We start from the raw sequence: 19,319 nt of genomic DNA on the forward strand, positions 1-19,319 counted from the left end.
CGACACACTCACATGGAAGGTGGTGGTTGAGATCAACTGGTGATGAGATCCTCGACTCGCTCTGAGGCTTACTACTCTGCGACTCTCGCAGCATTGGCAGCCAAGCCCTTGCAAGTACTGGGTTGTCAGGACGCTTCAGCGTTCTCGCTAACCACGACCAGCGTCTGTCCTCGGCCAGGGCACGAGGCGAAGCCTGAGACCGAGCCCGGAGGGCTGGTCCAAACCATCCGAGTGCAGAGAGCCCGGCTGTATTCTTCGCCACCAGCTTCCATCGTTTTTGATGGAGAGTATGAATGCAACTGGTGATGAGGTCTTCGGCGAGTGTGACCCAAAGAACCTGTTGACCTGTTTCCGTCCTGGTATGCAGACAAGAGGACAGCGGTAAGTCACGATCTCTCGAACCATATTGTCCTCATCCTGGAATGCCATCAGCCACAGCTGGGCCAAATTGTCCAGACTGTGCCAAAGTGCATGGTAAGGACTTCGAGATTGGGGTCATCAGCGAGAAGTTGAGGGACCGACCGCATGGCGTGGGTGGGAAGCAACCATGGCTGGTCGGAAGGCTGATTCTTCTCTTGACCACCAACAGCGACATGTTCTGTTCCCTTCTTTTCTGGTGATCCTCGACGACAAGAGTTTCCATCTTTCGGCTTGTGCAGGAGGCAAGGTTTGTGATATTGCAAGCAGACTCTGAGTGCCACTTCAAACATTGGAGACTTCCGCCTTTCAGAATGTTCTGCTACTGCCTTACCAGACAAGGGAGAGGTAGGTTGGCTGAGCTGATTGTGCTATTTCCACGAAACCGCTCTCTTTCGCTCGGGAAGCTCATTGCAAACAAGCCTCATTTGTGAGGTCCAAGCAGAGCGATACGAGGAGGCTTCAAGCCGGAAATTGAGGTTGAGGCGATCCCGTGTATGTGTCAGTCATCTCCACTTCTGGCTGGGAGGTATCTCGTCGTTCACCTTGAGGCTGGTCTTGAGAGCGGGATCAAGCAGAAGGAGAGACAATTGTGATGTGTGTTGTCCGGCTCATCATTAAAGCTGTCAGTGCTTGTTGGGTACTTGTCCATGTTGCTTTGACTTCAGTTCGTGTCTGGGTATGAAGGCGAACAGGGTCGACTTACTGGATGTGGCTTCAGAAGAGGAAAATCTCGATCATACCTGAAATTGCACTTGAGGCTTGAGCTCGGTCAGAGCCAGTCTGGAATGCGTTTGTGGTGATAAGATAAGCAAGCGAAGCAAAAGAAGAAATGTACCCAGAGGAGGAATGACCTCGCAGGTATAGTGTCTGTCAAGAGGACTATTTGTGATTGACTCTGTGAACGGGAAAGAGTAAGACAACGTTGACAAAGAAGCAGATGTGATCGTGGGCGTCGCCAAGGACGCCGTGGCTGGACGCCCACGATGACATCGTTGCACGGCGACCGTGGCAAGGGCGCGCCTTTCTGTCGCTGCAAGACGTTGTTTGCCTGTCCGGAAGGCGTCCTGAAAGCGCTCAGGACAGTAAAACTGCAGTGCAAACAACGTCGGCCAAGGTTGATGATGTATTGGGACAAGAGCTCCATCGACGTCCTATCGTCCATGGCAGCTATCATCATCTGGTCACTCATCATAATCCAGCGGCAGGCCGAACCATTTGATGGCGTTACGGTACCCAATATCCTTCCACGTCTCGTCTGACACGGGTACCGTCTCGAACCACGCCCTCATCTCTGCCACATACTCATACGGGTAGTCCACTGCAAACATGATGTTCTCCGCCTTTGATTCAGCCAGCAATTGCACCAGTGCAGAAGTTCTGGGCATGCCGCTCGTATTGGGCAGGATATTCTGTTGGAAATACTTCTGAAATCGCTTCTTCTTCGGTCCTTGCGCCTCTTTACAGCATCGCGGTTAGCAAGAACACACGCTCCCGCCGGCAAAACTCACCAGCCGAGTAAAGACGGAAGGTACTATCCGTCCGGGGCAAGATCCAGCTTAACCCCTCTCCCATATGCCCCAAACACACCTTCAACTTTGGAAACCGATCAAACACTCCGGCGTACATTATCCGGAAAATATGCTCACACGTCTCTCGTCCGAACCCGTACGGCGCGCCATGAAAAATCGGCATATCCTCCAGCACCTTCATATTACTCACCAGCGGAACCCGAGGATGGATGAATATGGGCTTCTGCAACCGCTCCGCCACCTCCCAAAGCACATCAAACTGCGGATCATCGAGGTACAGCCCGCGAGTCGGATCCGTCGTGTTGTTGAAGCCGTTGATCATTGCCCCTACAAAGCCATAGTCCTCCACACACCGCTCGAGCTCCTCTGCCGCAGCCTGTCCATTCAGTGTCGGCAAGGTCGCAAAGGCAAAGAAGCGGTCGGAATAAGCGCGGCAATAGTTCTCAGCCACAAAGTCGTTGGACTTCCTACACCATTCCACCTGCTGTTGCAGATCAGTGAATGCTTGCGCGGTCGGCTGATTCATGGAAATGATCTGCGCGCCGATATTATGGGCGTCCATTACGGCAATACGATGCGAGATGTTGGAGAGACGCTCTTTGACTCCCGATATGTATGTGGGTTTGAAGATGTTGAAAGTGGACGATGTGCTCGGCACGGGGAACGGCGAGACGGCGTGTTCTTCCAGGCAGATCAAACGGGCGGTTTTGCGAAAAGAGGTGGTGATCGGTGACTGTGATGGGTGGTGCGATTCTAGATTCGAAGCATCTGTAGGTTGCGGTTGTTGGTCACCCATTGTTGCTGGTTTTATGTTGTATTTTGAGGATGGCAGAATGTAATTATGATGGAAATCAGCCGACGTGTTGTGTCGTGAGTTATGTCGCTGCTTGTGATGAGCGGAACGATGGATGCTCAAGTCGATTGGTCATGCAGTGGAATAGAGCTGCGTGCATGTCAATGCATTCGGACGTGGTCGTCGTTGCTGAGAACATGCCAGGGGATAGCACGGGTAGGCGGCAGTGATCCGCCGGCTGCATCTCCGACATCGGTGGAGCCTCTGATTTCAGCGAATCATGTCCGGCGAGGCTGTCCTCCTTTCTCAGGGACCTTCGTGAGACTTTTCCGAAATCTCTAACTCCTGCAAACTCTGTCCAGTACTAATATGCCATCAATCTGAGATCACAGGTGCTGGTAGAAGTGTCCCAAAAGGCGGGTGTCGCTCCACCGATGCTTCCACGATGCACGCCGACCAGAACGGCTGATATAACGGCTCTGCCTTGCATCGGCGTCATCTGCATGTGCGTGACTATCCACTACTTTGTTCTGCAGCTCATTCTACCAGTCGTGGTATCTCAGCTTCGTGCATTATTGCCTTTGCGCTGTGCTCTAGTACCACTCATCCATGTCAGAAAGGAGTGATTTACTGGATGACAACTCTCTCGTGGGTGTCTTTGGTATCCGACCTTCCAGAGGAAGACTCCAGTGGCCTGGCCACGAATGAAGGTACAGCACCGATGCCATGGGCCTGCGACGTCGATGCCTATTTCTTGCCGATGCACTGTGTCTACTCCAACTTTTGACCCGTTGAGCGAATCCGCTCGTCCGATCCGCAGCCCTCAAGCTGTGGGCATGGTCAATGTTCAGGCGCGCAAACAAGCCTATCCCGCCATGGGCGTCCTGAAGCGCGAGTATCAGCCTGGAGTTGACGGATGACGCCAAAACCTAGAACAGGGTCTCTGTATACTGAAGCAGGCCTCAACACGAAACCATTCACCAGCCCAGATGTCATTTTCTCCCTTGCAGCTTCGGCCTGGACGACCACGTCTGCAACTCGAAGAAGTGTTCGGTTCGTTGTCATCGTGCCCATGAATTCTCTGGGTAGAACGGCGCTAGTCACATCTGCGAAATGGGAAGCGGCGTGGGGTGGGCTTCGAGCATCAATCAGCAGGCAGCAAGACTTATCTTCGGGAATCTGGACCCATCCGCCCCACGGTCGAAAACCTCACTTATACACGCATTGTATGTCACATACCAAGCGTTTCGTGCAATGGACGGCCAGGTGATTCTCTACTATGTACAACCTGAATGCTCTTCCCAGCGACTGACAACAGGGCGCCTCGAATCAAGTTTCCACGACACCAGATAAGCGGAGACATCCATTCGTCTCCCAAGTCACGCGGCCGACCAGCCAGGTAACAGGATCGGAAGTAAGCTGAGCCGGACCCATCCTGCACAACGTCCCTCTGTCAGTGAGTGACATGAGCTTACTCCCTTTTCCTCAGATAACGCGTTCTGCGGTGATGCCCCTGTTCCGTGGATGACCGTTCAGCAGCACAAGCAGCCGAATAAACACAGGAGAGAATGGATGATGGAACAGGAGTTTGCAGCGCTTCGAGATGAGCGTGGTGCAAAGCTGGGTGAACCGCGACCGTTGCATCAGTCATTGTAGATGAACATCCGGGCAGGAAGGCTTCCAAAGCCCACGACCGCGGGACCACCAATGCCGCATCTTCTCTTGAAGGTGAGGAGATTGAGATGGTGGAGAGGCTAACACAAGTGGCACAAGTGCCTGAACTCCGCTGTATTATCTACGGGATTGAAGAACCGAATATCGCGCTGGTCACAGCGCAGTTCACTTGATTGTACATGTCATCTGTGGTGTCTAGAGCTTCGCGCCCTTCCCAGCCTCCGCCTTCTCCATATCTCGCAGAATGCGTTTCAAAGGCTTGCCCGTCGCGTTTCGCGGGATGGCATCAACAAATGCGACCCCGCCAGTCAATTGCTTGTACTTGGCCAGCCTCTCCCCGCAATAAGCCTTGACCTGCTCCTCCGTCAAATCGGTCGCCCCGGGCTTCCGGACGACAAACGCCTTTGGCAGCTCCACATCGGGCTCGTCGTGCTTCTTGACCCCAATCACCGCAGCGTCCAGGATCCGTGGGTGGGCAAGCAGGACGCCTTCGATCTCCGCCGGCGCCACCTGGAACGCTCGCACTTTTATCAGCTCCTTCTTCCGATCGATGATGTACCACTTTTTGGTCATGGAGTCGCAGTACATGACGTCGCCGGTCTTGAAGTAGCCTTCCGAGTCGACCGCGTCCTTGGTGGCGTGCGGACTGTTGAAGTAGCCTGGAATTATCGTCGGTCCGCGGATACATAGTTCCCCGGGGACGTCGTAGGCCGTGATGTCTCTACCTTCGTCGTCGATGAGCCTACCAACATTGGTCAGTCACTAGCGTAGATATCGCCGTTGGCACAGCGGACGCAGAAGATAGGCGGTGACTCATCATTGGGGATTCAAACTCACTTGACGTCCAAGTTCGGCATCATGCGTCCGACGCTGCCTGTATCGTCTCGTTCGGGGTAGTAGAATTTCGAGGCCACGCAGCTTGTCTCGGTCATGCCCCAGACCTGTGTGAATGACGTATCGGGCCCGAGGATGGCTTGAAGGGCACTCTGGTGTTCCTTGCTTAGAGGACCGGCACCGCAGAGAACCACTTTGATCGACTTTAACGAATACTTGTGCAGCGAAGGGTGTTTGAGGACCGCGACGGCTACGGGTGGGACCAGGATCATCTCGGTGAGTTTGTACTTGTCAATGGACGAGAGGAGCGGCTCCAGCTCGAACCGGCGGAGTATGTAGCTCGTGTGGCCGGAGCGTAGAGGCGCGACGTGAGCGGATGGGACCATGGCCGCGTGGAACAGTGGGAGGTAGAGGAGCCGGCGTGTCTGTGGCGATAAGGGTAATAGGTTAGTTCCTTATACTCAAGATACGAGCAGTCCATTGTTTGGATGGCCATGAGCAACGCACCTCGTATGGAACCGGATGCACTTCGTTGACGAGCACATGCTGTGCGACGAGGTTGTAGTGGGACAGCGCCGCGGCTTTTGGCAGTCCTGTGGTTCCACTGCTGAAAAGCCTGGCGGCCGTGGTTCTCTTGGAGAGCTCCTCGTCATCGAATCGGATCCAGTCTCTCTCGCCATGATTCAGAAGCGTCCGCCACGATTCGAATCCCTTTGGGATGGCTTCGTCCTGGTTGTCGAAGATCCAGGTATTTGACTGCCGGATGTCGGCTGCTTTCGTCCCGGCGAGCACTGCGGGTAAGAGCTCCGGCTCGACAATGACAAACTTGGTGCAGGAGGTCTTGAAGTGGTGAGTGAGTTCATATTGTGTGTATGCTGGGTTGGTCCCGGCAAAGACTGCACCGACTCCGATGATCCCCAGGAAGAGAATCGGATAGTAAATCTGGACAAGTCAGCTGTCTTCGTTGTCGAGTCCACCAGGCGTGACTGACGCTGTTGAAGCCATGGATGCAGACTGTGTCTCCAGGCCTTACCCCCGCGGCATGAAATCCTGCGATCAGTTGTCGTATGAGCACTCGAGCTTGATTTGCTGTGATGCATTTTGAAGGGTCAATGGCATCAACATAGACCTAGAATACCTTGTCAGGATCGTCTTTCTGTCGAAAGGACTTGCTTCAACACAGCAGAGGCAGTGATCATGGGCTCACGGCTTTCTCTTGGTCGAATCTTGGCTCGTCGAACATCCAGGACAGGATGTCTCTGCCTGGAATCGGCACAGACTGTTCAGCGAGGAAGGGCATGTTTCGTCTGAACTCTATCAAGACGTGAGTAGCGGTGTGCGAGGGGATCTGCAGGTGTGGCTGGACCGTAGACGTACATTTGCACCCTACAACACAGGAACTGTTATCTTCTGAGATGTGGTCGAGCAGCCTCGGTCGGGTTCGTTTCGATGTGGGAAGCCGGTGCCTCCGCACGGAGACGGAATCCCCAGATTCCGGATTGCGGATTCGCCATGCCCCAGATTTCGAGCTCCAGCGTCTGCCCGGCAACCAATCGGGTGTCGACAGGGGGGCCAGAGGCTCGCTTTGCCCAGTGCAGAGACTTGGGCAGTCAACAAGCGTCGAGTCCCGCATTTCCAGAGGATCATGATCTCTAGCACTTAAGCGAACCATACAGCGTACTTAGTACCTTGCCAATAGATGCGAAACAGCATCCCGCTACCAGGGTCGGTGTCAACGAGCCGTAACAAGAGAGAATACATGAGCAACCTCTCATACAACGATTCGTGATTCATTAAGCGCCTCGTCGGACGACTTGCGCAACATCCATGAGGTGATGGATATATCTTGCGAGCCTGGACCGAAATACTGGGTCCACTAGCTATTCTAGCTTTTGAGCAATATTCCTTGGGACTCCATCTCGCGCTGCTAATCAGTGTAGGCTCTAGAGTGTATACCTGAACTGCGGGTTCTGTGAAAGCAATCAAGGTCAGCAACATAGTCCAGGGACTTCAGAGCTTGAAAAAGCAAGGGACCCAAGACGACTCGACATACCATCTTGTCCGTCAAATCATCCTCATAAGCATGCTCAAACGCCTCTAGCGTGCCGGCTTTGTCTCTCTTCTTATTCTCCCAGACGCAAATCATGCGATACACGAGCGACAGGATTGCTGAGACAATGGAAGTGATAACCACCGCGAGGAAGCCCGGGGCGTATCGGGGAGCATCTTCCGGTTTGAAGAGAAGAGGCCCGACGAAATTGCCTTGAAGGCACACGTTAGCAGGAAGACGCAGAGTGCACGGTTGTGAATACTCACCAAGACAATACCCGACGAATATGCCAGATGAAGCCAAGGACCGCTTGGTGTAGCCAGCCGTGTTCGCGATCTGCATTCCCATCAATACGGCGTACCCGCCTCCAAAACTCGCCAAGATGTATGCCCCGAATAACAGACCGCCTGTGCTATCCCTGGGCAACAGCCAAAGCAGGAGGCTCGCCACTATTGTTCCAATCTCGCAAATGGCCACAAGATACGCCCTCATCTTGGGTACCTTGTATGCAACGTACGGCGCGACCCATTCAATCGTACCGATGATTAAACCTGCCGGCATGACCAGCAACAGCGAGTTTAGGGTATTGAAGCCGAAAGAAGCTATGATAATCGGTGTGAACGTGGAAACGGGCCCATTCGCAATCATAATCAAGAAGGCCATGCAGAAAACGATCCAAAACTTCACATCGAGGAGTAGTTCGAAGAGTTGCTCCTTTTTGAAGTGCTTGTTGCGGACGCCCGCGTTATTCGTCCGAAGGCGAGCGACAGCAATGTAACGCTCCCGTTCGTCGAATCCTTTCGCACGGATAGGGTCAGGCGGCATGAAGAACAGAATGACCACAGACCAGAGGATGGTGAGAGCGCCGGCAACGAGATACATGTATCGCCAGGGAGATAAAGCGCCCTTGATGTGGCCGAGACCATAGTTGATGAGCGGGGAGACGATGGAGACGTAACCAGTGCAGCAGTACCATGCTCTAGACGTTGACACCAATTAGCTCTTCACAACTGTCAAAGGTTGACTGATCTCCACTCACCCCATTCGCAAAGCCTGCTCGTCCTTCTTGTAAAACTGCCCCACAACAAGCATAAACATTGGGCTGACACCGGATTCCAAGAATCCCAAGAAGAACCTCTGCGCGTACAGGCTTTGCCAGTTATGGCAAGCAGCCGTGCACATTAGGCAAATACCCCACACACAGACGATGCCCGAAGCTACTCGCTCGATAGGGAAGCGTTGGGCCATGACGATGGCAGGATATGCACCGACGATGAACCCGAGATAAAAGATGGATGCGGAGAAGGAGTAACGATTCCCGACCGTCAGGTCCAGGTCCGTCCGAAGCCCGAAAAGAGCCTGTAACCAGGATAAGTACTGTGAGATCAGGCAGGAGGGAGTTCACACGTACCGCTTGCGACAGCATAGCCTTGTCGTAGTACTACGAAAAAGGACCCACAGTCAATACCGTCCGCACTGAGAAGTGCTTCGATCAGCCCCTCGACATCGCAGAGTGCTCACCTGTAACCCATACGTAGCACACAGAATAGGGAGTAGCCGCCGATCAATCTTCCTCTTGACGTTCTGCTCCTCCTTCTCCGTCCATGTTTCGTCGCCCGTGTAATTGGCAAGAACTTTCATGGCCTCATCATGATGAATTGTGTCGACTGTATTTGTTTTTTGGAGCTCAGTCGTCGCCTCGGCCTGCTTCTTGGTGGCGTCTTCTGCCTGGATGGCTTCCATTTTCATAGAGTCCGCCATCTTGCGACTCGACGCTTCGAAGACACCGCTGGCCGGAATGTGAGTTGGGGTACCTTGATGCTGGCGTTCTTCCAAAGTACCTCAGCAATACGAGAACAAGCGAAGACAAGCTCTGGTGCCTAGGTGGTCATCTCGCCGGGAGGGGAGCTTCGCCACCTTTAAGGACAGACTTTTGATACCTCCCGGCTAGTAGGTCTTGTTCTCGGTTAACTCGTTGCTACCGAAAGTCCCAATGTTCCGAGGATGTTGGAATCTTTTTCTTGGCTCGATATGCGGGGGATATTGCTGGGCACATGGGGAAAGGCCATTTCCAGTGACGTGGTGCATATAAGCCAAGGCTGGCGGCATCAGTTTTTGTAGAATCCAACTCGGTGAGTGGACGCTGTAGGCGAAGTTGACCCCAGAACCTCGCTTGGACAGTCATTGCCCTACACGACCAAACCCCTGGTTTTAACAGTTACTCGTCTGGGGTGAACTTTGGCGGACCGACACCCGGGGAAACGTGCGGGGAATTTCGAGGCCCGCCGAGGTGATGACCTCGGTAAGACGTTGTGTCATTCGCCCTAGGTGGGCACCCAGGGTTAGGCTTGCTGGCGGGATATCCAGAAAGGTAGCCACCTCCAAATAGAAGTGAGGGTCAGTGTCAGAACACATTGTCGTCGTGGATGTCGATGAGAAACCACTCACTCCTCGGAGGATGTCAAATCTGTTTCGATTTGAACGGCCAGGAGTCCCGATCAAATTGGTGCTAGACAGTGTTCTCACTTCAAAGAATGCTTCTTAGTGCTAATCAAAGCGTTTTCTGCAACCCGCAGTATTCTTTTGGCCCATGAGGGTATCCCGGTATCCAGAAAAGGGCCACTTTGACGTTGAAGACCTTCAGAGCGAGCCGCATGATGACAGCGACCGCGGCCTGGATGTCGTAGACGAAGCGATGCTCAGGTTTGCTCCGCCCAGGTGGAACGTTGCCACCGCCAACAGTTCGTGCATCTGCACCGGGTTAGATCCTGCTTTCGCAGGCACCTCTTGCTGCCACAGCTGTCCCCGCCGTGCGCCTGAGAGCGGAACGAGCGACATTACAGCGGTGAAGTACAGTAAATCAACCAGTTTAAACTGCGGTGGGGATGGCGACGCAATCACAAAGCCAGTAGTGGCAGTGACGGTGGTGAGGTTGAAGCTGGGCCCCTGATTTTGTGTGCGTATGACAAGATGTCGCGGTTGAGGCAGGCTTAAGCCATGGTGAAGCTGATGGGAGGGAATATTGGCTGTTCATGGCGGCGATCTTTGTCAGAACATAGAGGGAGCGGTGTGGCTATATGAAGGATGCAATCTGGCGGCGTTGTGATCATTCCTGAGATACGGTACCTCAATACCTAGGCTCAGGCACACGACTCTTTTGAGTCTGGTTGTAGGCCTGAGAGCTTACTCTTCGGGGTTGCATGGAGTCCAAGACTGACACGGAGATATTGGGTCTCGTCTTTTGCCGTGATGCTTTCATGGAGCATGAAGGACAACGGGCCCCTGTTAAGTAGGTGTAGCACCAATGAATGGAAAGGGTTTCAGCCATGAAGACCTGCCTACGGCGCGGTCCTTCTATTGTTGGCAAGGGGTTCTCCTTCATCCTAGACTCGGTCGTGGCATATTCATGTCGTGCAGCTTTGCAGTTCAACCCACTCAATGTCAATCATGTCGTCAATGCACCCCTCGTCTGCCCCATCCTCTACCACTGGTGACATGTTGCGTCAGTGCTTGCTGGCAAGGTTCGCACAGTTCCGGTCGTCCCGTCGCAGCCCGATGGTTAGCTCGATGACTTCTACGTCGTGGTTGGAGGTTAGCACTGTCAAGCTCGCGAGGCAGGGTGAAGGTAACTGGTAGCCTAGGTACGGAGTAGAGTCGAGACTTTGCGGCCGGAGAATAAAATTTAAGCATAACCGCAGCTGCCCGGGCCGCGGCTGCAGTCAAACCCACCATCGCACACACTGCGGAACTGAGTCTTCACACACAGCAGCATTGGTGGTTCTGGAACTATCAAGTAGCCCTGCCAGGCTGCTAATGCTCTTCGTGGCCGTTCCTCGACGTGTCACAGAGGGCAGCGTGGTCTGGATGGGGAGATGGGGCTCTCGTGACTTGTGCATGAACCCGACGTGATGCGACCTATCGCCATTGCATCTACCTAAGCGAGCCGCTGGTCAGCCGCGACGTGTCCCTGGCTCCATCCCACTGCAGCTTCACTTGTACCTTGCTGCCCGATGAATCCGCAATAGGTGAGTGACTCGGTCAACGAGGAGTGTGAGGTGACTGATATGACAAAGTTGTCACGCTACATGTGAAGGAGATTCAAAATGGGTAAGTGACCGCCAGCTCTTGTGCTTAAGCGTGTCGCTATTGCACTCACCGCAAGAGCTCTGATCTCACAATCTCCGCCAGACGCAAATCGTTTCAGACCGCGCACACCGCTGTTCCGCCGCAGTATCACCCGTTCTCCAAGAGCCTCACATGGCATCTGAGAAACAACTACGAAGGATGTCTCAATCAAAAGCACGACCTGCTCCCGTGAAGCGCTCCTCGAGCCTCCGGCGAGCGTACAATCACCTCTTCCGCTCCGACTCGGCGACTTCGAGAGCCAGCCCCCCACCACGACCTGAGCGGCTAAAGAGGACCCCCACCGTAGCCGCTGTTCCCGAATCAAACCAGGCCCCAGAAACTCAAGAGGATGCACTGCAGCGAGAGTTGCAACAATGTCGTCAAGAGCTCGAGGAAGCGAAGGAGATGGTCATGGCGCAGGACCAAGAGTTGTCAACTCTGGAGAGAAACGCCCAGAGAATGGAGAGACGCTACAAAGAGAAGGAGGCGGCTTTGACCCGGCAGAAGGCTTCTCTGGAAGAAACCATGGTAGCAGTGGTGGTGCAGCAGATCAGAGAGGCCCAAAAGGCCGAACGGCATGCGGTGAAAGATGAATGCAATCGGGAACATCAAGCGACGCTGGACAGCCTGCATCACAAGTACAAATCGAGGACGGCAATTCTTACCCAGGAACTGGCAGATGCTCGCGCCGGCACCGAACGACTCAAGGCCGATTATGAAAATCAAATCACCTCACTAAATACCGAGATTGCCTCTTATACCAATGATCTCGAAACCGCGAAGGCAGCCATTGTTGAAACCACCGACTCACTGAGGAACATTCAGCAAGCATCAACCACCGCCCTGGAGGAATCGGAAAAGGCGAATACAACGCTGAGATCGGAGCTAGAAGATCAGATCGCCGCTTTGACAGAGGAGCTCCATGCCTCCCGGTTCGAGCTACAGAACGCCGGCGTGAGCCTCGAAGACCATACCAGGCGATACGTCGATCTGCAAAACACATCCTCAAAGGCGCTAGAAGATGCAGAAACCTCGCTGGCCTCGATACGCACAACATTAGAGTCTCAACTTGAAGCACAAGCCAACGACCTTTCCACTGCCAGAGATGCATTGGAGACATCGACCAAGGACAGGGAAGCAGACAGATCAGCACAGCAGCTTGTTCAGGACGAGTTGGCAGCTGCACGTGATGAACTTGCGCAACTCGCCTCCGAACTTCAGAGTCATGGTGAGACGAAGGAAGCATTAACCGCGGCGGAAGCGCGAAACACGGAGCTCACAAACGAGTTGCAAGATCATTCAACCACGAAGGCTGCTCTAGAAGCCTCGGAAGAGAGGGTCGCCCAGCTCTTAGTAGACCTGGCGACCTTTGATGTTTGCAAGCAAGAGCTCGACAGAGCACAGACAGAGATCACTCGTTTGTCAAACGAACTCGAAGGCTTTGCTGGTATGAAAGAAGCTCAAGAGGTGGCGGAGGCACGGATAGCCGAGCTCACCACCCAGCTTGCTGGGCATGAGCAGCTGAAAGCTGACCATGAGACTACGAAGCGGGACCTTGACGAATCCCAAACCAAGATTACAGACCTCACCACAGAACTCGGGGGCTACGCCGATTTGAAGGAGGCGCAACACAATGTGGAGGCGCAGATGACACAGCTCTCGGCCAACAAGGAACAGCTCACATCAGACCTTGAGGCCACCAAGCGTGAATTGGAGGAATCCCAAGCCAAGGTCACAGAATTGACGACAGAGCTCGAAGGCCACGAGTCGACCCGGGAAGAGCTAGCAGCGGCACAGGATAAGATTGCTGGGTTGTCTTCCGAACTGGAAGAACATGCTCAGCTCAAAGAAAATCATGAAGCAATGAAACACGAACTTGAAGCTTCTCACGACAAGGTCTCGGAATTGACAACGGAGTTGGAGAGCTATCAATCTATTCACGAACAATTGGCGACAGCGCAGGAGAAGATTGCTCAGTTGTCCGCCGAGCTCGAAGAACATGCTCAGCTTAAAGAAGACAACGGCGCACTGAAACAGGAGCTCGAAGAATCTCGCGCCAAGGTCGCTGATCTAACAACTCAACTTGAGGATGGCGACACCGTTAAGGGGAACCTCGAAGCGGCTGAGTCGAGACTTGCTGAACTCTCCGCTCAAATGGAAAGCCACACTCAGCTCGAAACCGATCATGAGGCTATCAAGACGGAACTCGACACAGCCCACGCCAAATTTGCAGACCTCGCAACGGAGCTCGAAGAACACAAGGGGCTCAAGGTGCAACTCGAGGCAGCCGAGTCAAAGATTGCCCAGTTCTCCGCTGAGTTCGAAGAATACACCCAGTTGAAAGAAGACCACGAAAGGGAGAAGGAACGTTCTGCAAGCCTCGCACAAGATATTGATCGTCATCTGGCTGCTATGGCTGCGGCAGAGGAAAAGCAGCACGAAGCAGAGGCTCGAGCTGTTGAGGCAGCAGCAAAGCACAAATCCGCCGTCGATGAGATTGATGGTCATCTAGTGACCATTGCGGCAGCAGAAGAGAAGCACAAGGACGCTGAGGCTCGTGCTGTCGAGGCGGAAGAAAAGCACAAGTCCGCTCTAGGCGAGATCGAAGCTCACTTCGATGCTCTTACCGCGGCTGAGGAGAAGCAAAAGGAAGCCGAAGCACGAGCTGTCGACCTCGAAGACAAGCACAAGTCTATCCTCGCCGAGCTGAACGATTTGAAAGAGAATCTGACCGCAGGCGAGTTGGGCCATGCGGCGGCAAAGGAGCAAATGGACCAGCTTACAAGGGAACTCGAAGCTGCTTCGGCTTCTCGCGAAAGTGCACAAGCTGCGCTTAATGAGGCGCAAGAGAAGCTACGCCCTCTGGAAGAAAAGATTGAAAGTCTCGAATCGGAGTTGACATCCATATCAGATTCACAGCAGGGTGATCAAGAACAGGCCCAAGCACAACAAGCGAAACACACCGAAGAGCTCGCAGCGGTTGAAGCAGAGAGAGATGGCTTGGCAGAAGATATATCGGCTCTGCGGGCAGAGCATGACAAGTTGGCTACGGAGATGCAATCCATGGAGGAGTCCAAGACCGCCGTTGAGAAGAAGCTTGCTGATTTTGAGGCGGAGCGATCCAAGTTCACCTCAGAGCTTACCGAGTTAAAAGCGACTATATCAGACCGTGACAGCGAGATACAAGTTGCCGAGATAGCCCAAGACGATGCACGGAAACAAGTCGAAGAGGCAGAGAGCGCTCGGCATACATTGGAGGAGAAAATGGCAGCTGTCGAGGCCCAGCTCAAGTCAGCTGAGGATTCACGTGAAGAACTAGCAGAGAAGTGCAAGCAGCTTGAGGAGAATCAGACCAACCACCAGGCCATGGAGGAGCAACTCGTTAGCCTTCAGGAACAACTGAAATCAGCCCAGAGCTCGAATGAGGAGCTGATCCGGAAGCTTGCTGAAACTCAGACCAGCCCGCAAGCCTCAGGGGATGAACTTACTGCACTTCAAGAGCACTTGAAGACATCTCAGACCTCGAACGAGGAGCTCACCAGGCAGCTTGAGGAAATTCAAGCCAGCCAGCAGACCTCAGAAGAAAAAATTGCTTCGCTCGAGGAGCAATTGAAGTCCGCCCAGAGCTCGAACGAGGAGCTTGCCCAAAAGCTTGAGAATGCGGAAGGTGCGGACACGGCAGCCGCCAGCGAGAAAGCAACTCTTCAAGAGCAACATGACGCGGCTATGGATGAGCTCAACAAGGAGCTAGTCTCAACCAAGGAGGCACTGCAGAAGGCAAAAGAAGAAGCAGATGCAACAATCGCAGACCTCGAATCCAAATTCATTGCCTCTGACGCCTTTCACAGGGACGTCCAAGAGTTGCTGGAAAAGACTCGTACTGACGCCGAACAGTCAAGAACAGAAATGGAGGGCAAACTCGCCGAGGCCCAAGAGCTCCACAAAGCCGCCCAAGAAGCGATCAGAAAAGCCAAGGCCGACGCCGATGCCATGTCAGGTGATTTTGATCAGAAACTCGCCGAAGCATTGACAAATCAGAAAGCTGCCGAAGAAGCTCTGGCAACGGCGCGAGAGGGGGTTGAAGCATCCAGCGCACTCGAGGAGAAGCTTGCCGCAGCCTTAACCGCCCAGAAATCTGCCGAAGAGGCGTTGGACAATGCTCAGACTGGAGCTAAAGCCGCTGAGGAAGCCAAAGCGAGTCTGGAGGCGCAGTTGCAGAGCGCCAAAAGCACGGAGTCCGACGCTGAGAAGAGGCTTGCGGATGCCGAGGCCGCCAAAGCTTATTTGGAGGATAAGATTCAAGCGGCCGAAGTCGAAAAGGCGAATGCTGAACAAGAAGTCCACCATATTCGGGAGAAATTCATGCAACTTCAAGCCGACCTGGAGTCGGCCAACCTAGAAAAGCTTGCCATTGTCGAGAAGTCGTCCAAAGAGCTTGGGTCGACACAAGCAGAGCTCGAAGCGGCCATTGCGGCCAGGTCAGAAGCCCAAGACCACGTCAGGGAGCTGGAAGCAAAGCTGGAGGCATTGAAGAACAACGATGAAGACTCGAGCCGACACCTGAAAGAACTTGAAATGGAGCTCGAGTCACTCAGAGCCAAAGCACTCGATGTTAACAAGATCTCGGAGGACTTGGAGGCCAAAGATCACGCCATTCGCGAGTTGACCACGAGCAAGGACGAGGCTGAAACGCAACTGGAGGACGCAGAGAATAAACTGGCGTCACTGCAGCATGAAATGGATTCTCTGAAGGCGTCGACGAGATCATCAAATGAAGAGGCCGAGAAATACCTCGAGAAAAGAGAGCAGGAGTTCAAACAGCAGGAGGAGCAAACTAGCCAAGAGCTCAGTTCGCTGCAAGAACAATTGGAAGCTAAGCAAGAAGACATTGCAGAGCTCCAGGCATGGAAGGCCATGATGGAACAAGAGTTGGACGTTATGAATCCCTCGACACCACAGTCACCTAACGTGGGTGATATCGAGGATAAGACGTCCACGGTCGCCACCGTGAATGGCGGAAGAGGGAAGAAGAAGAACAAAAAGAAGGCGAAAGCAGCGGCAGACTTCGAGGACGCCATGCAGGAGGGAGCTGCGTAGCGGAACGGTGGGCGCGCCTAACGACGCTTATGTTTGATGAGCAACGAATGATACACAACATTATGGGTAAGGCATCACCTCTGCCTCGTAGCGAAAGCGTTTTGCTGCATTTGACAAGGAGGATGTATTTGATACGGATGGTCATAATTAATACATGGACCAGGAATTTCTTCTCACGCGTTTGTTGCTTTCCGTGTCTTTCTGTCCAACCGTAGTCTCTGCAAGCTGTATCTCTGCCCGACCGTACTCAAACCATGACCGACGTCACGTGAAACCACGTGGTAGTGACATCAGATCCGCCATTACGGAGTTTCGGCTACGGCGTCATTTCTCCGCAATTTGTCAATCGTCAATTTGCCGTCATCCTCGAACGAGGGGCGCAGGGAAAGTATTTCAGATGCCCAGAAGATTCTTCCATGGAGATTGTGGTGAATATATATGTGCTTTTCATCTTTGCCACTGCTCTCTGCATGCTTCTCAGACGAGTATCTGGCTTGTCCCGACCCAAGCTGACTTCCACATCTCGATCAATCCCGCGAGGAAGACTCCCGCAGATGTCTTCACACACCAACGGTGCCAACGGGCACACCAATGGCCACGCCAATGGCCATCAGAAGATTGAGAACACGTCTACCACCACCCTAGCAGATATACCCAAATCCCACACGTTCACCGCCAAACTCCCAGCAGACCCACAGTTCCCTACACCACTAGACTCTCATCGCGCCCCACGCCAGAAACTTGGTCCTCGAATGGTGCGGTCTGCGCTGTTCACATACGTACGTCCCGAACCAACAGAGGAACCGGAGCTGCTGGCAGTGAGCAAGGCAGCCCTGCGAGACATCGGACTCGCTGAGAGTGAAGCAGAATCTGAAGAACTCAGGCAAGTTGTGGCTGGTAATAAAATCTACTGGGACGAGGGCAAGCCCGAGGAGGGCGTATACCCTTGGGCCCAATGCTACGGTGGCTTCCAGTTCGGGTCCTGGGCGGGCCAACTAGGCGACGGACGAGCCATGTCCTTGTTCGAGACCACAAATCCGGACACCGGCGTGCGGTACGAAATACAATTGAAAGGCGCAGGAAAAACACCCTACTCACGTTTCGCCGATGGGAAGGCCGTCCTGAGGAGCTCAATCCGCGAGTTCGTCGTCTCCGAATATCTCAATGCGATTGGGATCCCCACGACGCGGGCTTTGTCGCTGACGCTGTGCCCAAAGAGTGAGGTCGTCAGGGAGCGCCTCGAACCCGGCGCAATTGTGTGCCGCTTTGCGCAGAGCTGGGTCCGGTTCGGAACCTTTGACCTCCTCCGCTCGCGAGGGGATCGAGACCTGACCCGAAAACTTGCCACTTACGTCGCGGAAGAGGTTTATGGTGGATGGGAGAATCTCCCGGCCGCCTTGCCGTCCGTCGAGGACAAAAAAGACGCCCATCTCCATCCTGCTCGAAACGTCCCCAAGGATGCAATCCAAGGAAAAGAAGGCGCTGAAGAAAATCGCTTCACGCGCCTTTACCGTGAGATCACACGGCGCACTGCGCTCCTCGTCGGCAAGTTGCAGGCATACGGGTTCATGAACGGGGTGCTCAACACGGACAATACTTCGATCCTGGGGTTGTCACTAGACTACGGCCCGTTTGCGTTCATGGATAACTTTGATCCTGCCTATACGCCGAACCACGATGACCATATGCTTCGGTATTCCTACAGGTCGCAACCAAGCGTGTTCTGGTGGAATCTAGTACGCTTGGGTGAGGCACTTGGCGAACTGATCGGCGCGGGTGACAAGGTCGACGACGAAATCTTCGCGACCAAGGGTGTCGAAGAAGAGTTTGCGCCTGTCCTCATCAAGCGCGCGGAAACCATCATTGACCAAGTCAGCGACGAGTACAAGGCTGTCTTCCTCAGCGAGTACAGACGCCTCATGACGGCGCGGCTGGGTCTCAAGACTCAGAAGGAAAGCGACTTCGAGAAGCTCTTCTCCGAGCTCCTGGACACGATGGAGGCACTGGAGTTGGACTTCAACCACTTCTTCCGCCGCCTCAGTTCTGTCAAGATGAGTGACGTCGAGACTAAGGAAGGCAGAGAGCAGACTGCAGAACGATTCTTCCACCACGGCGGCGTCACTGGCTTGAACGAGACGAATGAGTCGGGCCGCGAAAAGATCGGTGCGTGGCTGGATCAGTGGAGGCAGCGCATCACCGAGGACTGGGGCACCTCCAGCGGGGACGCGGACTCCCAACGGCGTGAATCGATGCGGATGGTGAACCCTAACTTCGTCCCGCGCGGCTGGTTGCTCGACGATATCATCGACCGGGTGCAGAACAAGAAGGAGAGGGATATCCTCAAGGGCGTGATGGAGATGACCTCGCATCCGTTTGAGGATGGTTGGGGGTGGAATGAAGACGTGGAAGAGAAGTACTGTGGTGATGTGCCCCGATTTAGAAGGGCCATCCAGTGCAGTTGTTCGTCGTGAGACAGCAACGTCCTAGACTGTGTTAAATAGATGGATTACTAGTCCGTAAGTCATGCAGCATGTACATGTACAAGAATTAATGGATTCTCTTTCTGTATACTCCTTATTAGACCGATGATCGTCTCTAGATACCCACGTTTCCTGAAGCCAGCATCTGCGTCCTTCCCGCCCAGTAAAAAGGCCGTCAAGCTACTTCTCTCGAGCCCGACATGATAATTTAAGAGGAGTGGTAGTACGTATTTGCGGGTGTGACATTGCCGCGATTGAAGGAAAGGACATGTGTCCCGAGGGTTTTCTCCCTGAAGCGAGGGTACGGAGCGTGCGGG

The 19,319-nt window shown here is 53.8% G+C and overlaps 5 protein-coding genes across 5 annotated transcripts; 2 read left to right on the forward strand and 3 right to left on the reverse strand.

Annotated features, from left to right (window-relative positions):
- Positions 1-1,601: 1,601 nt before the first annotated feature.
- Positions 1,602-2,745, reverse strand: A1O7_05055 (uncharacterized protein; the record flags this gene model as incomplete). The annotated part of the gene is made up of 2 exons (XM_007759065.1): positions 1,602-1,876; positions 1,929-2,745. The coding sequence occupies 2 exons, from the start codon at positions 2,743-2,745 to the stop codon at positions 1,602-1,604; spliced, it is 1,092 nt and encodes a 363-aa protein (XP_007757255.1).
- Positions 2,746-4,611: 1,866 nt separating this feature from the next.
- On the reverse strand, positions 4,612-6,550 carry A1O7_05056 (uncharacterized protein; the record flags this gene model as incomplete). Its single annotated transcript, XM_007759066.1, has 5 exons — positions 4,612-5,158; positions 5,254-5,675; positions 5,758-6,192; positions 6,242-6,379; positions 6,458-6,550. The coding sequence occupies 5 exons, from the start codon at positions 6,548-6,550 to the stop codon at positions 4,612-4,614; spliced, it is 1,635 nt and encodes a 544-aa protein (XP_007757256.1).
- Positions 6,551-7,177: 627 nt separating this feature from the next.
- On the reverse strand, positions 7,178-9,061 carry A1O7_05057 (uncharacterized protein; the record flags this gene model as incomplete). Its single annotated transcript, XM_007759067.1, has 5 exons — positions 7,178-7,512; positions 7,567-8,279; positions 8,340-8,659; positions 8,712-8,741; positions 8,822-9,061. 5 exons carry the CDS (start codon positions 9,059-9,061, stop codon positions 7,178-7,180), a joined length of 1,638 nt encoding a protein of 545 aa, XP_007757257.1.
- Positions 9,062-11,584: 2,523 nt separating this feature from the next.
- A1O7_05058 (uncharacterized protein) lies at positions 11,585-16,522 on the forward strand (the record flags this gene model as incomplete). The annotated part of the gene is made up of 1 exon (XM_007759068.1): positions 11,585-16,522. The coding sequence occupies one exon, from the start codon at positions 11,585-11,587 to the stop codon at positions 16,520-16,522; it is 4,938 nt and encodes a 1,645-aa protein (XP_007757258.1).
- A 554-nt stretch (positions 16,523-17,076) lies between these two features.
- A1O7_05059 (uncharacterized protein) lies at positions 17,077-18,993 on the forward strand (the record flags this gene model as incomplete). The annotated part of the gene is made up of 1 exon (XM_007759069.1): positions 17,077-18,993. One exon carries the CDS (start codon positions 17,077-17,079, stop codon positions 18,991-18,993), a length of 1,917 nt encoding a protein of 638 aa, XP_007757259.1.
- Between the last annotated feature and the right edge of the window lie 326 nt (positions 18,994-19,319).

The sequence above is a fragment of the Cladophialophora yegresii genome (genome assembly GCF_000585515.1).
Source record: "Cladophialophora yegresii CBS 114405 chromosome Unknown aczIN-supercont1.3, whole genome shotgun sequence".
NCBI lineage: Eukaryota > Fungi > Ascomycota > Eurotiomycetes > Chaetothyriales > Herpotrichiellaceae > Cladophialophora > Cladophialophora yegresii.